We start from the raw sequence: 16,525 nt of genomic DNA on the forward strand, positions 1-16,525 counted from the left end.
AAAAAACGGTATTTTTTTGTCCTAAAAGATTCCAGGTCTAGGAGGAAACTCCCGAACTATAATAGTCGTTAAACGGAAGAACATCACATTGACTTTAAAAAAAAAAAAAGACTTTGGAGGGAGGAATGACGTCGAGTGTTGGTCTACAAAAGTCTTTCTAATGCAACATACTTAGAGAAGGTCTGCTCTTTGAACAGTTTGATGTAACACGTTAGCATCATAAGTGAAAGATATTTCTGAAGGCCCACATAGCATAAGTGTTATGAGCTGCAAAGAGGAACCTACATAAGCCTCTCTTCTCGCCGCAGCAGCATCTGCCGCATCACCTGTTGAGAAGGGATCAGAAGTGTTAGTGTGAGCCTCACATTTTATAACAGACCGTTTTAGGGATCAGTATGGCTTCTAGCAAAGTCGGCCACGGGACGGTGATGAGTAATGGGCTTTCCAGATGAAGTCAAACGAAGCCTCTGTGATTCTACAGGGTGTCAAAGTCGTGCACTACACCAACAGCGTAGCGGCAATCTGTGTAAATGTTAACCATAATGTCGGCAGTGAGGTTTCGTGCTTGTAAGAGCAACAAGTTCTGCGGCTTGAGCAGAAAAATGTGATGCCAACTAACCCGCTGCACAGAGTGTCATACGATGAAACTGCAGCAAACACAACCGACGGCACCACAGCCTTCGTTGCAGTAGCCACCGCACACAGGCACAGAGGAAGATCAGCTGCTACAGAGTCCTGAGTCGAGGCTGACGTCACGTCACCGTCCCTCTGGTCAACGTACTGTGTGAACAGTGTGTCCAGTCTCAGAGCTCACAGCAATGCAATGAAAGCCTCCGTTGAGGAGTCAGTCCAGGTCAGTTTGTCATGTGCAGTAAGATGTTTGTGTTTTTCCTTGTTAGTCAAAATGGGCCCTGAAGGCCTCTCCTATCTGCCTCATGCACGCGAACAAAACCAGGCAATTAAAAAAATGTAATCTCGAACACCTGTTTGGCTTTTTGAAGCTGGGCGCCAGCGCTCTGCTCGTCCAGAGGCTCCGACGTTGACATTTTTACAAAAACGTACTTTGTGTTTTTGTATATTATCATTTTATTTAGAAAAAGGCAAATTTGAAAGCTGCAGGGCGGACAGATTACTTTGAGGCCAGATTTAGAGTCTAAGCATCATGTCTTTTTTTGTTTAGTCCGTCTCCGAGTATAATTTACTCAAGCAACTAATAACAACACAAACCATAGTATATTAAAAATGAAAGATACATATCATATCTGTGCTTTTCATTGGTATGTATCAGTAGCAGACATGTACTGCTCAGCGGTGGCACTTTGTCACCGCATGTCGGCTCCCCGTGAACGTGGTTTCCAAAGGTTTCCTCCCACAACTCCATGGACAATGAATTGATTAATTGTCCTTAATCGGTAAATTGGCACCTAGTCATGTATATTGGGATATACCAATATATATTGGGGGTTGTTAATTACAAAAATAACCTTTTATTTTATGGGTTTATATATATATATATATATATATATATATATATATATATATATATATATATATATATATAAATATATATATATATATATATATATATATATTTAAAATAAACAGCAGTAAATGTCTGTATAAATAACCTCGATTAAAGGCAGGTGAATGGTATATTTAACACTGTGATGCTTCAGCATTATTCGTTGTTTTCACACATTAAGAGCGATGTATTTATCATCATTGTTACAGATCAGTTTCTAAAGCAGGTCCTGTCCTACAAAGATTGTCATAATGTGCCTTGTCACTTCATAACTGTTAAATTATTGGAAAGTCAATATGGATGTTTCAACAAGGAAAGAGGGAACATAAATAATGATTTAACATCTTTACAGAAAGTGGGTCTAGTGTTTGTAGTCTCACCTATTTACATCTGCTTTCAACCTGTGATGCTAGTTATGAAGGTGTTTTTTGTACTGTTATGTCATCTCTCTGTCTTGTTCATATTGCTATCGCTTTTATTGTTTCTGTTTTTACCATTTAAAACCTGTCGTACATTTTAAAGCATTCATATTCAATATGCTGCCTCAGGGATCCAATAGTACAAACCTTTGTACCCCGCTGAGGCCCTCAGGAGCCATCACCCTTCACAATGAGCTCGAGTCACTTCTGTTATCTGTTTCAATCATTTATTACTTCAGAGTGTGAAGTGAACTATTGCAGCAGTAATGGTATAGCAATATAGATGTGTGTGTGTGTGTACCCGATGTGTGTTTGTGTATATATATATATATATATATATATATATATATATATATATATATATATATATATATATATATATATATATATATATATATATACAAACCCTATGTTGGAAACCACATCTGTAAAGTGAAGGGCTTGTGGCATTGCAACCAGGTTTTGGTTTTCCACCTGATGGCCTCTTAATTGTTTTTCCCAGGCTCCTCTAAGTCTTCTTGGGGCAGCAATCCCTGGAAACGGATGTAGTGAGAGTTGCAGAAGACCGGGGGTTTGTTTGGGCAAGACTGGACCTGCTCTGGTTTCTGTGATGTGAACGGATTGCTCCCACTGTCCCGGATGTGCATCTCCAACTCCAACAGGATCTGGAGTGAGGACTTGAGCTCTGCCTCGCTGTGGAGACAAAGACACAGCTCAGGAATCTATGAACCAAGTGAGTGTTATTGTCCACGAGAGACCGAGGAGAGATTAAACTCGATCGATACTTTGCGAGATCATCAAATTAGAGTCTACAGGGGGTGTTTGCTGAGAATGTTTGCCGCAAAAGAAATACATCTTTACTTCAACTTGGCCTTTGCACAAAGAGTATTTTTTCCCACCGACAGGAGGGAGTGTGAAGTGTGGAAGGAGAGGTGTGATCGGGCCGTGGAAGATAACTGAGGACGGTGGTGATGAGGTCAGGGTGAGGACTAGAGACACCACACATGATGTGTGGGTGAACAACAACGGTAGTAGAGCAGATCCGCATAGCAGATGGCAAGCAATGTGAACATTACATATTTACTATCGCTCAAAGGGGAACGCTCGCTGTAATTCTCAACTGTAAAACGTGAAACGCGCGTGATGGAACTAACCTGTACATGGTGAAGAAGGAAGGGATGTTGTAATCCCTGAGAAGCAGAAGAGTGGGCAGCCAACCTTCTACCAGACCCTGGTTAGCGTGGAACCCTGTGTTGAAAACACATGCGTCATAATGAGACACACTGCGGCCCTCAATGAGACCAGATCATAAGGGCCGAGCTGTGAAAAACACCAACCAGACCATCAGTTCTCCATTTTGGAAGTTATTCAGATGAACCTGTGTGAGGCGTTCTGATTTCTTGAGGAATCTGACCCGGTAACCATTTGGAATAACTCATATATTTTCTTGCTGATGGTCTCATTTGCTGATGTTGGTCATATAGCGGCGTCATTGTTGATACATTTTTACGTCACATTTTTTTCCAACTGAAACCCCTCACTTCAACCCGGCCAGAAGAGCACATTAAACAAACAAACACTCTTGAAGATAATTAAAAAAAATAATCCATTCAGAATGAATTTAGAACTATAGCCACTCTTGTAACATACATACCTCCCTGAACAAGTCGGCTGAAGGACACAAGTCAGATGGAGCTTGATTCGTCTCCAGCCGCCGTGTCTTCCTCTTGCTAGCTAGAATATATTTCCTTCAGGATGTGGTACCGACTGTTTTGCAGTCGGCTTAATTATCAGTCGATGTGACAAATTACATCTTGCTGCAAACAAGCTGACCTCGCTCAAAAACTTGAACTGGACGGGAGAACGCTTGTTCCAACTTTGCACCACACGAAGCTGAAGATGGAGGACATCGCACAGAGACGATGGAGTGCAGCAGTGCTGCCATATTCATGCTGGATTGGGTTTCATAATCCCTCCGGCAGATTCACGTTCCCCCTGACTTTGGTTTCAGTAGAATATGTTTTTTTTTTCCAGAGCCGCAGCGGTGAATAGCTCGACCTTCAACAAGTGACTGCGGTTCAAGCCGCCATGGCAGCAAATACTCTCAATCCTTCTGGCTTTAGTGTCCTTCAGTGAGCCAAAGCAGGCAGCAAACAGAATGTCCCTGCATGCGCTGATCAATAAGGTCTCACATTATTAGTTTGTCCAAGAGAACGACGTAATCACGGATTCAATTTCAATCAGCCTCAAGAGAAAGCTGCGCATGTGATGAATTTATCAAAGCGTCAGCTGTTCAGTGCATTACTAGTGTGTATTCTGGTATGTTGGGGGGCCTGTGATACTGCCACACACACACAGATGGTATCACGTTCTCCACCGCCTGCAACATCTTTCCGGGGAACTCATGTAGCAGAAAGAGAGGATTTGGAGTTAAATAATGCATGTCCCGATACGAACAACCCCGAGGTGACACTTCCCATCATTATAAAACATTGAACGGGGAGTAAGCGTTTAGACCTTGAGGAGCTAAGGTGACAAAGAGACGCTACAGTCCGACTTTTTAATGGGAATGCAATAATGGCTTTTCCACATGGTGGGCGGCCGTTACTGGTAATAAACCTAATAGACTTCAAAATATAAAAGTATGAAAATCCAGTATTTCGTGGGGGAACAAGCAGCCATCAGGAGGCGCCTGTTTCTAATGGTCCATCTTAGTATGAATGGCATTACTGAGCCAGCATCCATCTTCTTTGTGAGAGCTGACAGCTGACATCACTCTCCGTCTCTTAATTCTCTTACGGCCAATGTCTAGTTTGCTTTTTTTCTTCCACTGCTTTCCAGCAGCCTCTTCCTCTTTCATTCTCATTGTGACTTTCACACACACCTTCCTTTCTTATTCCTTCCGCCACACTGCCTGCAACCCTATCACTCAAACGGTGTCATAACGCAGTGCTCTGCCAGCTTTGCGGTATGAAACGCAGCCAGGCACTCAGGCAGTTTACTCACAGGATGACTAATTCCTGTATATTTAGCTCCAGTGGAGCCTGCGGCGATAACTGAGGCACGGGTTCTGGGTGCGGCTGGGCCGGGGCTTTACTGCTGCTTTACAGGCGAAAGGGTCAGTGAGCAGATTCTGTGAAAGAGCTTAAGAGGTGTGGGGTTAAAGTGCCACTTTAATGAGGTGGATCGCTTGTGAGAGCGTATTAAAATCCCAAATTATTAACGATATCCATAATTCAGAACATTTAAATTCAGTTCATTTTTGAAATTGTTCGAGAGCTATGATTTTGCACACGCCTGGAGCTTGCAGTGTGCGTCAGAGTGAATCTGCGGGGAGGGCTTTGAAACGGGCAGCTTACTGACATTATGCTGAGTCCAGCAATCAGAAGCCAAACTCTTTCCCAGCTGCTCCAATTAATCATCCAAATCCCCAATAAAAGCCTCCCGCTAATGAATAGGCCAGAGCGAGTGAGTTACTCGTCTCCTGCTTGCTCTGTTCTCCAAAAGAGGTGATTGTCAAATGAGCATAAACGGAGACAAGTCACCGTTTCTTAAAGACTGCTGACCCCTTGAGCTGAGCAGTTTCTATTTATAGCTGCAGTGATCGTTATGCTTTTTACTGTTTCGTTTAAAAGGTCACATTTTGAGGTCTCCTTTCAACCAGACCTGTACACCATTGCAGTGGTTGTACGGTCACATCTCTGACTTGTCGTTTGTTCATGACGTTGATGTTCTCACCTGGATGAAACCCAACCACCAGGTCCGGCTTCGCTGCTTCCTCTTTCTCCACCACATCTTCCCAGAACTGGTGGTAGAGGCCCTTGTGGGCGCTGATGTAGACTCTCTGCTTGGGGCCGAACAACCTGAGAGGAGGCCTCGTGATGGGGCCGTCCACCACCTCTGGTCCCACCATGACTACCTCCATGCCCTGGTGTCCGGGGAACATGTTGTTCAGCTCGTCGAAGTCCGTCAGCCGGGCTCCCATGGTCTCGTTGTGAGAAGCTCCTGCTATGTGAACAGTGAGCGCTTCAGCCTGCGGGTCAAGGCCAAAGTGTCGCATGGCCATGCCAACGGTGAGAACTCGGGAGAGGAACTCGCTCTGAATCCGCCACAAAGACCGTTGCAGGTCAGAGTCATCCGGCCTCGGCCTGCCGGCGTTCTTCCATAGGGTTGCCATGTTGGCACCAGACAAGATGGCGTCCAGACGTGGCGTGAGGTCCACCTGCATGGGAAGCCAGTCGTCCCAATTCTTCACCTCAGCAGCGGGCTTGGACCACTTCCCCGTGGGTAGGGGGAGGTCTCCTGTGAGGTGGGGGGGGATGATGGATTTATGTGACACAGAGCCGAGGACACAGATTAGTGTCGATTCTGTCTGGCAAGTTTACATGGTGTTTGAAAAGCAATCAGAGAGTTTCAAAGGCTGGGGAACTTTAATTAAAATTTCAAAAACGCACAAGTGTAGCACTGTGACTTTCTGTCAGTGTTTGTCTCTCAGGCATTTAATTTCTGCAGCTCATCTTTAAAATATGTCATCTCATTAATGATGATGAATGCTTTTTTTTGGTGTGTTTTGTGAACTCAAACAGGCATCAAGGCGTTTCAGTTTCGACAGCACCGCCTTCTCATTTCTCACCGGTGAACATCAGCCACTCCACTAGTCTGTCAATTGCCACCAGGCGCAGCATCTTGCAGACCTTTTTATGCTGAGGCCAGTCCTTTTTCTGACAGTCTTTGGTGCAGTAGTACACATTCAAGCACCTGGGAGAGAAAAATGGGGGTAAAAAGCAACGCAGGGAAAATGGAGAGAAAGGACGCAAGACATGAAAGTTAAGTTGAACAAAAAAAAGAACACTTTAACTTTCAAATCTTTAAAGGTTCATGTGTGGGATTTGGCTGTAAACTTCTCTAAACTTTAGTGTTTTGTTTGTCTGTTCTGGGCTACTGTACTCAGTGGCCGCCTTCATGAAGAGGACCCGCTCCTTATTGACATATAAACGTATATAGAGGCAACCTTTCAAGGAGTTTCATTTATTCAGCAATGTATGTTTCTCTCAAAGCATGTATGTCAAAAGTCAAAATCACTCAGCTTATAGCCAGTTATACTCCGTGGAAACCATGCACTGAAATCCACAGGTAAGCAGTTATTTCAGACATTTTAACTTTCCAAACTGTATTTGAAATACTCATCTCCCTTCGTTCATTGCCTGCCTTCAACAGCCTCTACCAATCCCTTCCCATCTTATTTTGTATCAATAACACAGGGATGACGCCCTTTAGGGATATCCTGTCTTGTTTGTACCAAGACATACATCATCTTATATTAGACCTCATTCGGTTGCAAACTCATGACACTGAAGATGAATTCTGTCCTGTTTGAGGGGACAGCTGGCCCAAAACCACCGCCTCAGATAGAAGTTTGAATTCATTATTTATACAACCTCTTTGTGCGGATGTGGGCTTTTGTGTTGTCACAAACTTTAAGTGCCGAGGTAATGTGTTGGATTAGAGGTCTGACAGCCGGTGCCAGTTGGTGCTGTGGGACACTATATTACTTTACCTTGCAATCATTTACAGCCTTCGAGGCGCACACATTTCCATAAAATAATTTATCAGCCTCCGTGTTCCGTCTCGGCACACTTTGTGTGTACTAATCCTCCAAAGAAAGCTGGCAAAGTGATACAGAACAAGGGGAGAAAACACATGCCCTTGAAAGGTCACGCAGAACACACTTCTGTGAAGCTGCCTCTGCTTTGAGAGTGCTAAAAAGATAAATGTGAATCAGAATGAATGAAAAGGGACGCAAAGTCACAAGGAGGCACTCCTGGGACGGTTGTTGATCATTCTCTGACGTCAAAGGTCATGAGGGGTTTTTTGTTTGCTGCTACTGGTAACTTCTCAGAGAGAAGCAGGAGCAGCTGAGCATTGCAAGGAAGATACGTGCAAGACAGTGAGAGAGAGAATCAGGGAGAGAGTGATAGAAAGAGAGCGATAGGAGAGCAATAGGAGGAGAGCGATAGAAAGAGAGTGATAGAAAGAGAGCGATAGGAGGAGAGCAATAGGAGGAGTGATAGAAAAAGAGCGATAAAAAGAGAGCGAGAGGAGGAGAGTGATAGAAAGAGAGCGATAGAAAGAGAGCGATAGAAAGAGAGCGATAGAAAGAGCGATAGAAAGAGAGCGATAAAAAGAGAGCGATAAAAAGAGAGTGATAGATAGAAAGAGAGCGATAGAAAGAGAGTGATAGATAGAAAGAGAGTGATAGAAAGAGAGCGATGGAGATGCGGACAGCCAGAAGAAAGCCTGCTGTACTCTTTATTGCCAATACACTTCTTAAATATATTCTGTGATGCTCTGACATTATGAAGCACAACTGAAACACAATCAGGGGACCTCGCTATATTTGCCTTTGGCCAAAGTCCATCTGTGTGGAGCTTCACACACCTCGAGGGCCAATCATTCTGTCCCTGACACAATGACAACTGCTAATGCTTCACACGTGGCAGCTATCGGGGTGACGATCCAGCTGATCTGAGAAGGGTGGAGGTTTTAGTGGAAACCTCCACCAGAATATTGGGATCGTCGACACGGTTGTTAATGCGTTATTCTGTGTGACAGCACTTACTTTACGCAGCGCTTCAGGGTCTGAGCCTCGGTGAGATGCGCCGGGAGTTTGTTGCAGCTGGTGCAGAACTCAAAGGTCTCCTCCATCTTCTTGAACATCTCCTTGTAGTTGCGGAAAGCCATTCCTTTGGCCTTTCCCTCAACGGCAGCTCTTATTAGAATCAGACACTTCACTTGTCAAGAATTTAATGGAGGGTTAGAGGTAACATATGGAGAAAGGGGAACTCATCACATGCAGAAAATGCCAAATAAACTAATCAAAATCTAGTGAAAATCATTAACAACACAGCTGGGCGTACAACGCTGCCGGATGTAAGGTAGTATCAGCACCTGTATTCTCCGTAGTCCTTCATGTTGAGCTTGTTGAGAATAACCTTGGAGAGTCCGGGGACGCCAGAGTCCAGAGAGTAAAACCCAGACAGGACGGAAAAGACGCTGTCAGTCCGGGGAGCGTCCGGCTGTGGCAGCGCTGGGATCTGGGACGTCATTTTGTGGCCTTAAGCATTACACAAAAGTGTAAAAATGTTATTTTACTTTCATTTAACCTCTATTCATACAGGTAATCTCATTGAGACGCGTCGTCGTGGGCCTGGATTGTGTTTCTCATAGCGAGCCCAAACAACATTGTCCCCCTTTAACGTTCTCAAACATCAAATCCAGTGGTCGATGTGCTGTGTGGCTCTTGACCGACACAAAGCAGAGTCTGCACCCCCCCCGACCCCAAGAGCTGCTGCCGCTGACAAATGAGAAGAAGCAGGGATGGAAATGTTGACTCTGGCAGAAGGACATACAGTCCCGAGCTCACAGAGGTATTTGTTCTATGCGCCCTGACAACCAAGTAGCCCCCTGCACAGACACACAAAGGTTTTCTCTGCTATTAGAAGACCCCAGACAGGGTTGGAAACGCTCCTCCTGAAAATACATCACTGCTGCCAGGACCCACACATGCTATTTCAGAACAGTTGATAACATACACACACAACAAATACACAGTAAATAACAAAGTGAGCTGCGGCAGACTTTCAAGTATGACTTTTTCAAGGATAGGAACTTTTCACCAAGCAGCAGTGGAACAGGCTACACATCAAACGACACAACAGGTTCCTATTCCTGTTCAAAGCCGACCGCGTCTCAGCATACGATGGACTTTAAAATACATTTACTGTCTGGCTTCATGGCCCTGATGACAGAGGCTCTCATGACAAGAGGAGCACCCAGATTCTTAGACAGGCGGAGGCGACGGGCTTGTTTCTTGAGCTCCGCCATCACACACACACACACACACACACACACACACACACACACACACACACACACAGGGGGCACCTGCCCATCAGGACCCTAACTAACCATCCTACACCACAAGTATCTTGCTCATGGAGTGGACATGGACTGGCTGAGCAGGGGATCGAACACCCGATCTCTCTCACTGAAGCAGTCGCCCCTGTACACGTCTATACTTGCGTGTCATGTTTTATTCACTTGGTATGAGACATGGGGAAATAAGAGGGGCGAGAAATATGATCACCTTTGGGGGGCAGAAGCTCCGTGAATCTTTCTTTAGATTTGATGAGCGTCCAAGACGTCGTGTGTAAAGTCTTGGACGCTCACAGTTTTGTCCTGTTTACTGTGATTAAACATCATCTACTTCCCTCTAAAGTACAGCAATGCTTAGCTTGGCCTTGATGTCACACAAATATGCATTTAACTCCAAGCAGCTTGCAGCAATGGCACTTTGTAAGTCTTAATCACATTGAGACCGTCTGTTGTACCCACCGATTATGCTCCAGTTTTATTTGACAACCTCTCCTCTACTTTAAGGAATACTGTATCTCTCTTCTTTTTTTTTTTACCAAGTGTTGCCTTATCATGTCTGCAGACAAAATTGAAAGGCCTATATGTAATTAGCTCCTTCATATCTACAGAGCGGGGGTTGGAAATTAACAGATTTCCCATGAGGAGGCATTTTTTTCTTTTGTTTCTTTGCTCATCCCTCCTCACATTTCTGACCGTGTCACTGTTGAGATTTTAACATGCAAAGTCTCTCTGCTGACTATCTGACTACAGCATTATCACATTTTCACCCTACCGTGGTGCACTGCACACTATAAGGAGACGAAGACTGAAGACATGGGGAGATCATTTAGCGGTCATACCTTCGGTTGCAGATGAGCAGAGAGCCTTCCAGATGATTCCTGGGAGAACAAAGTGATTGACGGCTTCTTATTGTGGAAGTCTCCGCGTCTTGGAGCTTCACCGTGTCCCTGCTGGGGTCAGCAATGAAGTCACCCGCCACAGAGCCAAAGTTGGGGAAGTAGCCAGAGGGGCTGGGGCACTATCGAGTGGTCATGGCATCTGAGGGGAGAGGAGAGGGGAGGAGGGGGGGGGGGGGACTGAAACAGGGAGACGACACATACACACATTGAACTATTTTTTAAACTGCTTTTGTGTCATCTCCAATATATTTTAATAAAGGAAAAAATACCGTGAAAGCAGAATATATATGAGGCTTTCAAATTGTTTTTTGCTAAACCAAACACATTAAAATGAATGAAACTTCGTCTGCTCCTATTACATATAATTAAGTATTCTGTCCGAATATTTTCTTGAGCCTGTATTCACCACTAGTGAACATATGTTATACACACAAACACATATACTTAATGCATATGTATGTATGTGTATATATATATATATATATATATATATATATATATATATATATATATATATATATATATATATATGTATATATATATATATATATATATATATATATATATATATATATATATATGTATATATATATATATATATATATATATATATATATATATATATATATATATATATATATATATATATGTATATATATATATATATATATATATATATATATATATATATATATATATATATATATATATATATATATATGTATATATATATATATATATATATATATATATATATATATATATATATATATATATATATATATGTATATATATATATATATATATATATATATATATATATATATATATATATCTATATCTATATCTATATATATTTATACTAAAGTCTGCTGGAAGAAGGGAGAGACTGATGAGAAATGAAAAGCAAACAGGAACCAATTAACACATCCAAAAGTGGATTCCTGGAATCAATATGAGTGTTGTAAACAAGTCTGCATGTCAGTGAAAACATTTTCTTTTTTTTTTTACACGCAAACACATTATCCTTTCATCAGACTGTTTTCCCACTTCAGCATTTACAGCTTGAGAGCTCTGACTTCCTCTTGCTATTCATCAAAGACAAAAGCCTGAACAGAACAAATCAAACAGATCTCTGTCAGGTCTTTTCCACGAGTCACAAACCACAGAAAGCCTTTGTTAAAGTACAGTCAATGGAAATGTGCATGTGTGAAAAACTGTTTGCAATGAGGACAAATGTTAATTTAAAAAAATTTATTTGGTCCATCGGAACCTGAGATTGAAAATTAAACATACATATGTTTGTACACATATACTCATATTCCCATCCCAGAAAATATCGATAAAATATATATCACATTCATAAGAATTCCATTTTTTTCAGCATTAGGTTTCATTGTTTAGTTTCTATCATACTTTCATTTTTTATTTTTAAAACTTTAAAAGGGTCAGTACATTTCCCCCCCCCATTTTCTATCTTATCTGTGGCTTTAGTTTGCAGTCTGTAATATTTACAACTAGGGAACCAGACGAAGGAGAGGAGAGAAAAGGCGCCGTGTTCTCCGGCTGCAGCCCTTTCCAGCAGCAGGGGGCGCCACCGACACACAGAAGAGTCACCACCACAACTTCACAGAAGAGGAGTAGGTTCAAAGGACACCAGCAAGAGCCAAAAATGACACATAGAATATAACAAAAGCAACAAAAAAAAAAACAATCTCATGTAAATGTAAAGTGATTGGATTTTGAGGTGTCATTGCAGGTGATTCAGTGCAGGTTCATTTCTTGTCCAGCTAATCCCTCTGTGCTCAAACTAAAGCCATAGCATCATCACATTCCTTTATCTGTCATACATCAGTCCAGTATTCAGCAATATTCATTTGACAACAGGCCTGCAAATCACTTATACAAATAAATTAAAGGTCACAGCTCGCCTGTGATCACGCACGCTCACACAGGGCGGACAGACATCACACGTTGTGTTTCTTTGGAAAACATATTTACAGCTACCTCAGCTTCAGGTTTCATCAAAGACACATGACACAGCCGGAGTAGGTTTTCGTATTCCTGCGAGCTGTCCTGGAGGTGTGGTGACGTGCCGCCTGTCAGCAGACGGGACGCCGTGCCGCCGTTTACCGTCGACGCTACCGACCGAATGCTCACGAGGTCATGCACGTGTCGTCACTTTCTCAACTGCTGAGCTTCGAGCCTCCAACTGAATCCTCTCACGTGGGAACTTTAGAGTTTAAACTCAAAATGAACTTGACACGATAAAGAACAGCAATTTTCCCCGCCCAACAATCAATCATAGTGTGAACACTCCAGCGATTTTGCTTATCAGCTTTCAAGTTTTTTCCCCCCCTATTTCACAACACAATACATCAACTTTGACTTGAAATAAAGTCTCCCACGCCATCCTGTTACTATAGTACCGCGTCAGTCTCCCCCCTCTCTCTGATGAAACATTTATGTTGCCATGGTGAGGACCGAAAGATCCCAAGTGAAGTAGGAGTAATGGCTTTGACACTGGAGGAATTAGGCTGGGCCTTAAAGGGGGAGCGACGTGGAAACAGCTGCAGGCAACCCGTCCTTTGAAACCACGCAGACGAAACACGACTATTTTCTGTGTCACAACGTGTCTCAGGGGTCCCTTTACGCTCCTGTTACGTATGCAGGCAGACTGACAAAATGCTAATTTGTTAGTACACGAGTTCTGTGCGCTGTCGCTAATGTGCGGTCGGTGTCGCCTTGTGGGAGGGGCGCCCAGATGCTCGTGCTGCACCCGAGCAAACAAAAATGGTCCCTGACCTCCCAAAGTAAACTCGGCAGCTCGTCGCAAGAGCTCCCCGGATGGCGAACTGACTGTTCAAACAGCCACTGGCTCCTCCGGCACTCCCTAAGCACACTGAAGTGTAAATCAAAACACTGGGAAATAGACAAATACTCGCTGACCTTCGGTACCACGAAAGATCCGACACAACTTTTGGGGCGTCGCAATCCGTTAATTTGTCTAGAGAGGAGAGTGTGAATTTACGTGTGAAGATGTAAACTGGCTGCCGATCTGGATGAGAAAAGCCAGCGTGCCCGAGGGGTAAACTACAAAGCTGGTCATGTAATGACTCGCCTCCAGCGTTTCGACCCCAAACTGAGGCCGAGCGAAAATGAATTAGAGTATGCGAGAGACAGGAAAAAAAGGAGCTAGAGTGCTTGTTTCTCTAAAGGGAAAAGGGCCAACTTGTATGTTAGTCCATTGAACCGCTTGGAAGGGAATTCTATTATGTGTCAGTATTTCACAAGTTAAAACCTCTCTCCCGCACGGCTTGGCTGGTAAGTGTTGACAGAAAGATGACGTTCCAGCTATCTGGGCACCGTTCACCTGCCACATCAGCTTGAGCTTTTGCTCGACTCCAACTTACTCGACAAATCACGCGTTTGGTCCTGAGCTAGAGAGAGAGAGAGAGCGAGACAGCACTGCGGGGATGATGATGGAGCGTGAGGACAGACAGTACTGTATGAAAGATGGCTTTTCCGCGGCCTCAAAAAAAACAAAACACAAATATGGGCACGACGTTAACAAGGGCCGTGTACAACACAAGTAAGACCGACGTGTATCGTCTCGAGTTAAAAAACAAACATGTATGACTGCGAGTCAAACTAGAATGTGGGTTTTGGCTCATTAAGTACCGTACTGAGGGCTCGGCGAGATAAACTCCCCCTGAAGTCTCCTGCTTGGTTAGCTGTCCTTGCAAGTGTCTGATCGCTGCGGGTGATTGGCTCAAAGTTTGTGGGCCGGCAAATGGCTCAGTAGTTACGGCACCGCACCCTGAATTCTGTGGAGAAAGCAGAGTCGTCTCCAAGCATACGTAACTCAGGGATGACATCCCTCGTACAGCGCTCGTACCGAAAACATCCAGAATTTCAAGTAGTCTGAGCTGGATCCTGTTAGGTGCCTGTGTGAAAAACAGTTTGGGGAGTCAAATGCAGGTCACTCCATGTGGCCCGTTCCCTCTTTTCATCCTGACATGGCACATCCATTTGGCAAGGGAGTCGACCGGATGAAAAGCATTTATGGAGAATTTGGAGGACAGCAGATAAATGCTGCACGTTTATGCTTTACATTCAGGTGTGTGTGTGTGTGTGTGTTCTCCACGTTTTAGGGCTGCACACAACACTCGCCCTTCCTTGCCTGGCTTTTCCAGTGGCGCGACAGTTCATTGGATAATAGTCAGCGTGTATGAGTGAGATAGTGGGCGGTGGTCATAGTGGCCGAGGACGATGCAGGCCATCAATGTCCGGAGTGAGCAGGGGGCTGTGCGTGGCTTTGGTGGGGGTCCAGTCTCCCAGCGAGGCCTGGGCCGCCTTGCGGTGAGCCAGGCGGTGGGTGATGGAGAAGCCGGCGTTTCCTTCCAGCTGGGAAAGCACCACCAGCACCTGCCTGCAGGGGGAGACAGAGAGCGGTGGGGAATAAACACATGGAGCAGCTCCTGTTCGAGGCACCATTCTGAATACAAATGTGGTATTTTCATGTCGTGCATTGTATATGGTGAAGTGAAGTAAGGGACTGGATGACAATTACTTTTCTGAGGAGGAGGGCGAAATCCTATATTTCATTTTATAAAAAAGCAAGATCCTCCCTAGCGTAAATCCTATTTTCTTCAGACTCCTCAGCCCCCCGTAGTATATTAAAATAATACATTTATGGGAAAAACAGCCAGTTCTTTATAACGAGCTGCTGACTAAACAGTTATTATAGTTAACTAAAGCGGGTATGAGGAACAGACAACCGGCCTACAGCTGCTAATGGACTCAAGCCCATCAGTACTTTCATCCCACTCCGTGTTGCAATCAATCAAAATAAATATAATTAGTTTAGATCTTTTTGCTGTAGTAATTTAGTAATACATTCTGAAATGAACCATAGATGAGAAAAAAATTACCTCTCAAAAAAGTCAGCCTTCCTTCTTTCAAACTATTTCTTCTAGCAAATAATTATTGTTCATGTGTAAGTATGCCACTGATCTTGGAACTGTTTATTAGCTACTCAGCAAAGTTAAAGCTATGATTGGATGAAGACAAGGTGCTAAGTCAGCACGGTTTCAGTCTATTTAGAGAACAAGATGAGGTAACATGGCGACAGTTATTCACACTTCCACAGTCTTAACGACATCTGTGTACACCCCAGTGAGAAACCTGAATATTTCCAAGCTGCTAAATGTTTCTGCCTCTGAACTGATTGTATAAAAGCAAATGAGGAAGAAGATCAGAAAATAAGACTGGGATATTGCAGCAGAACGGATAGTGAACGGAGAAAATAGTCAGGAGAGAGAAAAGGAAATGAAAAACACGGCCCTCATGCTTGGTGACTTTTTACAGTCTCCCATTATGTGTGGGACATAACTTCAAGGGGATGAGGTCGTAAATATTAATTAATGTATGCTGAAATGTGTCTGCACGCCTGAAACATCCACAGAGTAGATGTCCAAAGAACCTAAATTCAGATAAACCTAATGATGTGTGAAAAACTCCACTGTGCTGCATCTCATAGGTGACTACGAGCGTACTATATTTTGTAGGTCTCTAAATCAGTGGCTTTGATGGGAAGAGAACAATGGGGACCAACAGGAAACAAAGGCAGCTCTAGCTGTGCTGAGACCAGCCTAAGGTAGATTAAGAAATACTGAACGCTAATCCTCAGGGATCACTGGCGTCTAAAGTAGTGTGGACAGATATAATCGTCTGAAGGACTGGATGTT

At 43.6% G+C, this 16,525-nt stretch overlaps 2 protein-coding genes across 4 annotated transcripts in view; both read right to left on the reverse strand.

Moving 5' to 3' along the window:
* Positions 1-2,167: 2,167 nt before the first annotated feature.
* LOC137789179 (putative protein MSS51 homolog, mitochondrial) lies at positions 2,168-10,871 on the reverse strand. Its single transcript, XM_068582458.1, has 7 exons — positions 10,716-10,871; positions 8,890-9,055; positions 8,561-8,710; positions 6,575-6,699; positions 5,680-6,243; positions 3,096-3,189; positions 2,168-2,634 (listed from the first exon to the last, which is right to left on the reverse strand). Exons 2-7 carry the CDS (start codon positions 9,045-9,047, stop codon positions 2,427-2,429), a joined length of 1,299 nt encoding a protein of 432 aa, XP_068438559.1. The 5' UTR covers positions 9,048-9,055; positions 10,716-10,871; the 3' UTR covers positions 2,168-2,426.
* A 1,171-nt stretch (positions 10,872-12,042) lies between these two features.
* The window catches only part of capn15 (calpain 15), a 35,620-nt gene continuing 31,137 nt past the window's right edge, over positions 12,043-16,525 (reverse strand). For all 3 annotated transcript variants that reach the window (XM_068583680.1, XM_068583679.1, XM_068583678.1), the window contains exon 12: positions 12,043-15,207. In XM_068583680.1, the coding sequence (XP_068439781.1) occupies positions 15,030-15,207 (178 nt within the window). In that variant the 3' untranslated portion in view covers positions 12,043-15,029. The remainder of the gene's footprint in view (positions 15,208-16,525) is intronic.

Source organism: Clinocottus analis, unplaced genomic scaffold (genome assembly GCF_023055335.1).
Source record: "Clinocottus analis isolate CAN_PGR_092001 unplaced genomic scaffold, fCliAna1.0.p SCAF_19, whole genome shotgun sequence".
NCBI lineage: Eukaryota > Metazoa > Chordata > Actinopteri > Perciformes > Cottidae > Clinocottus > Clinocottus analis.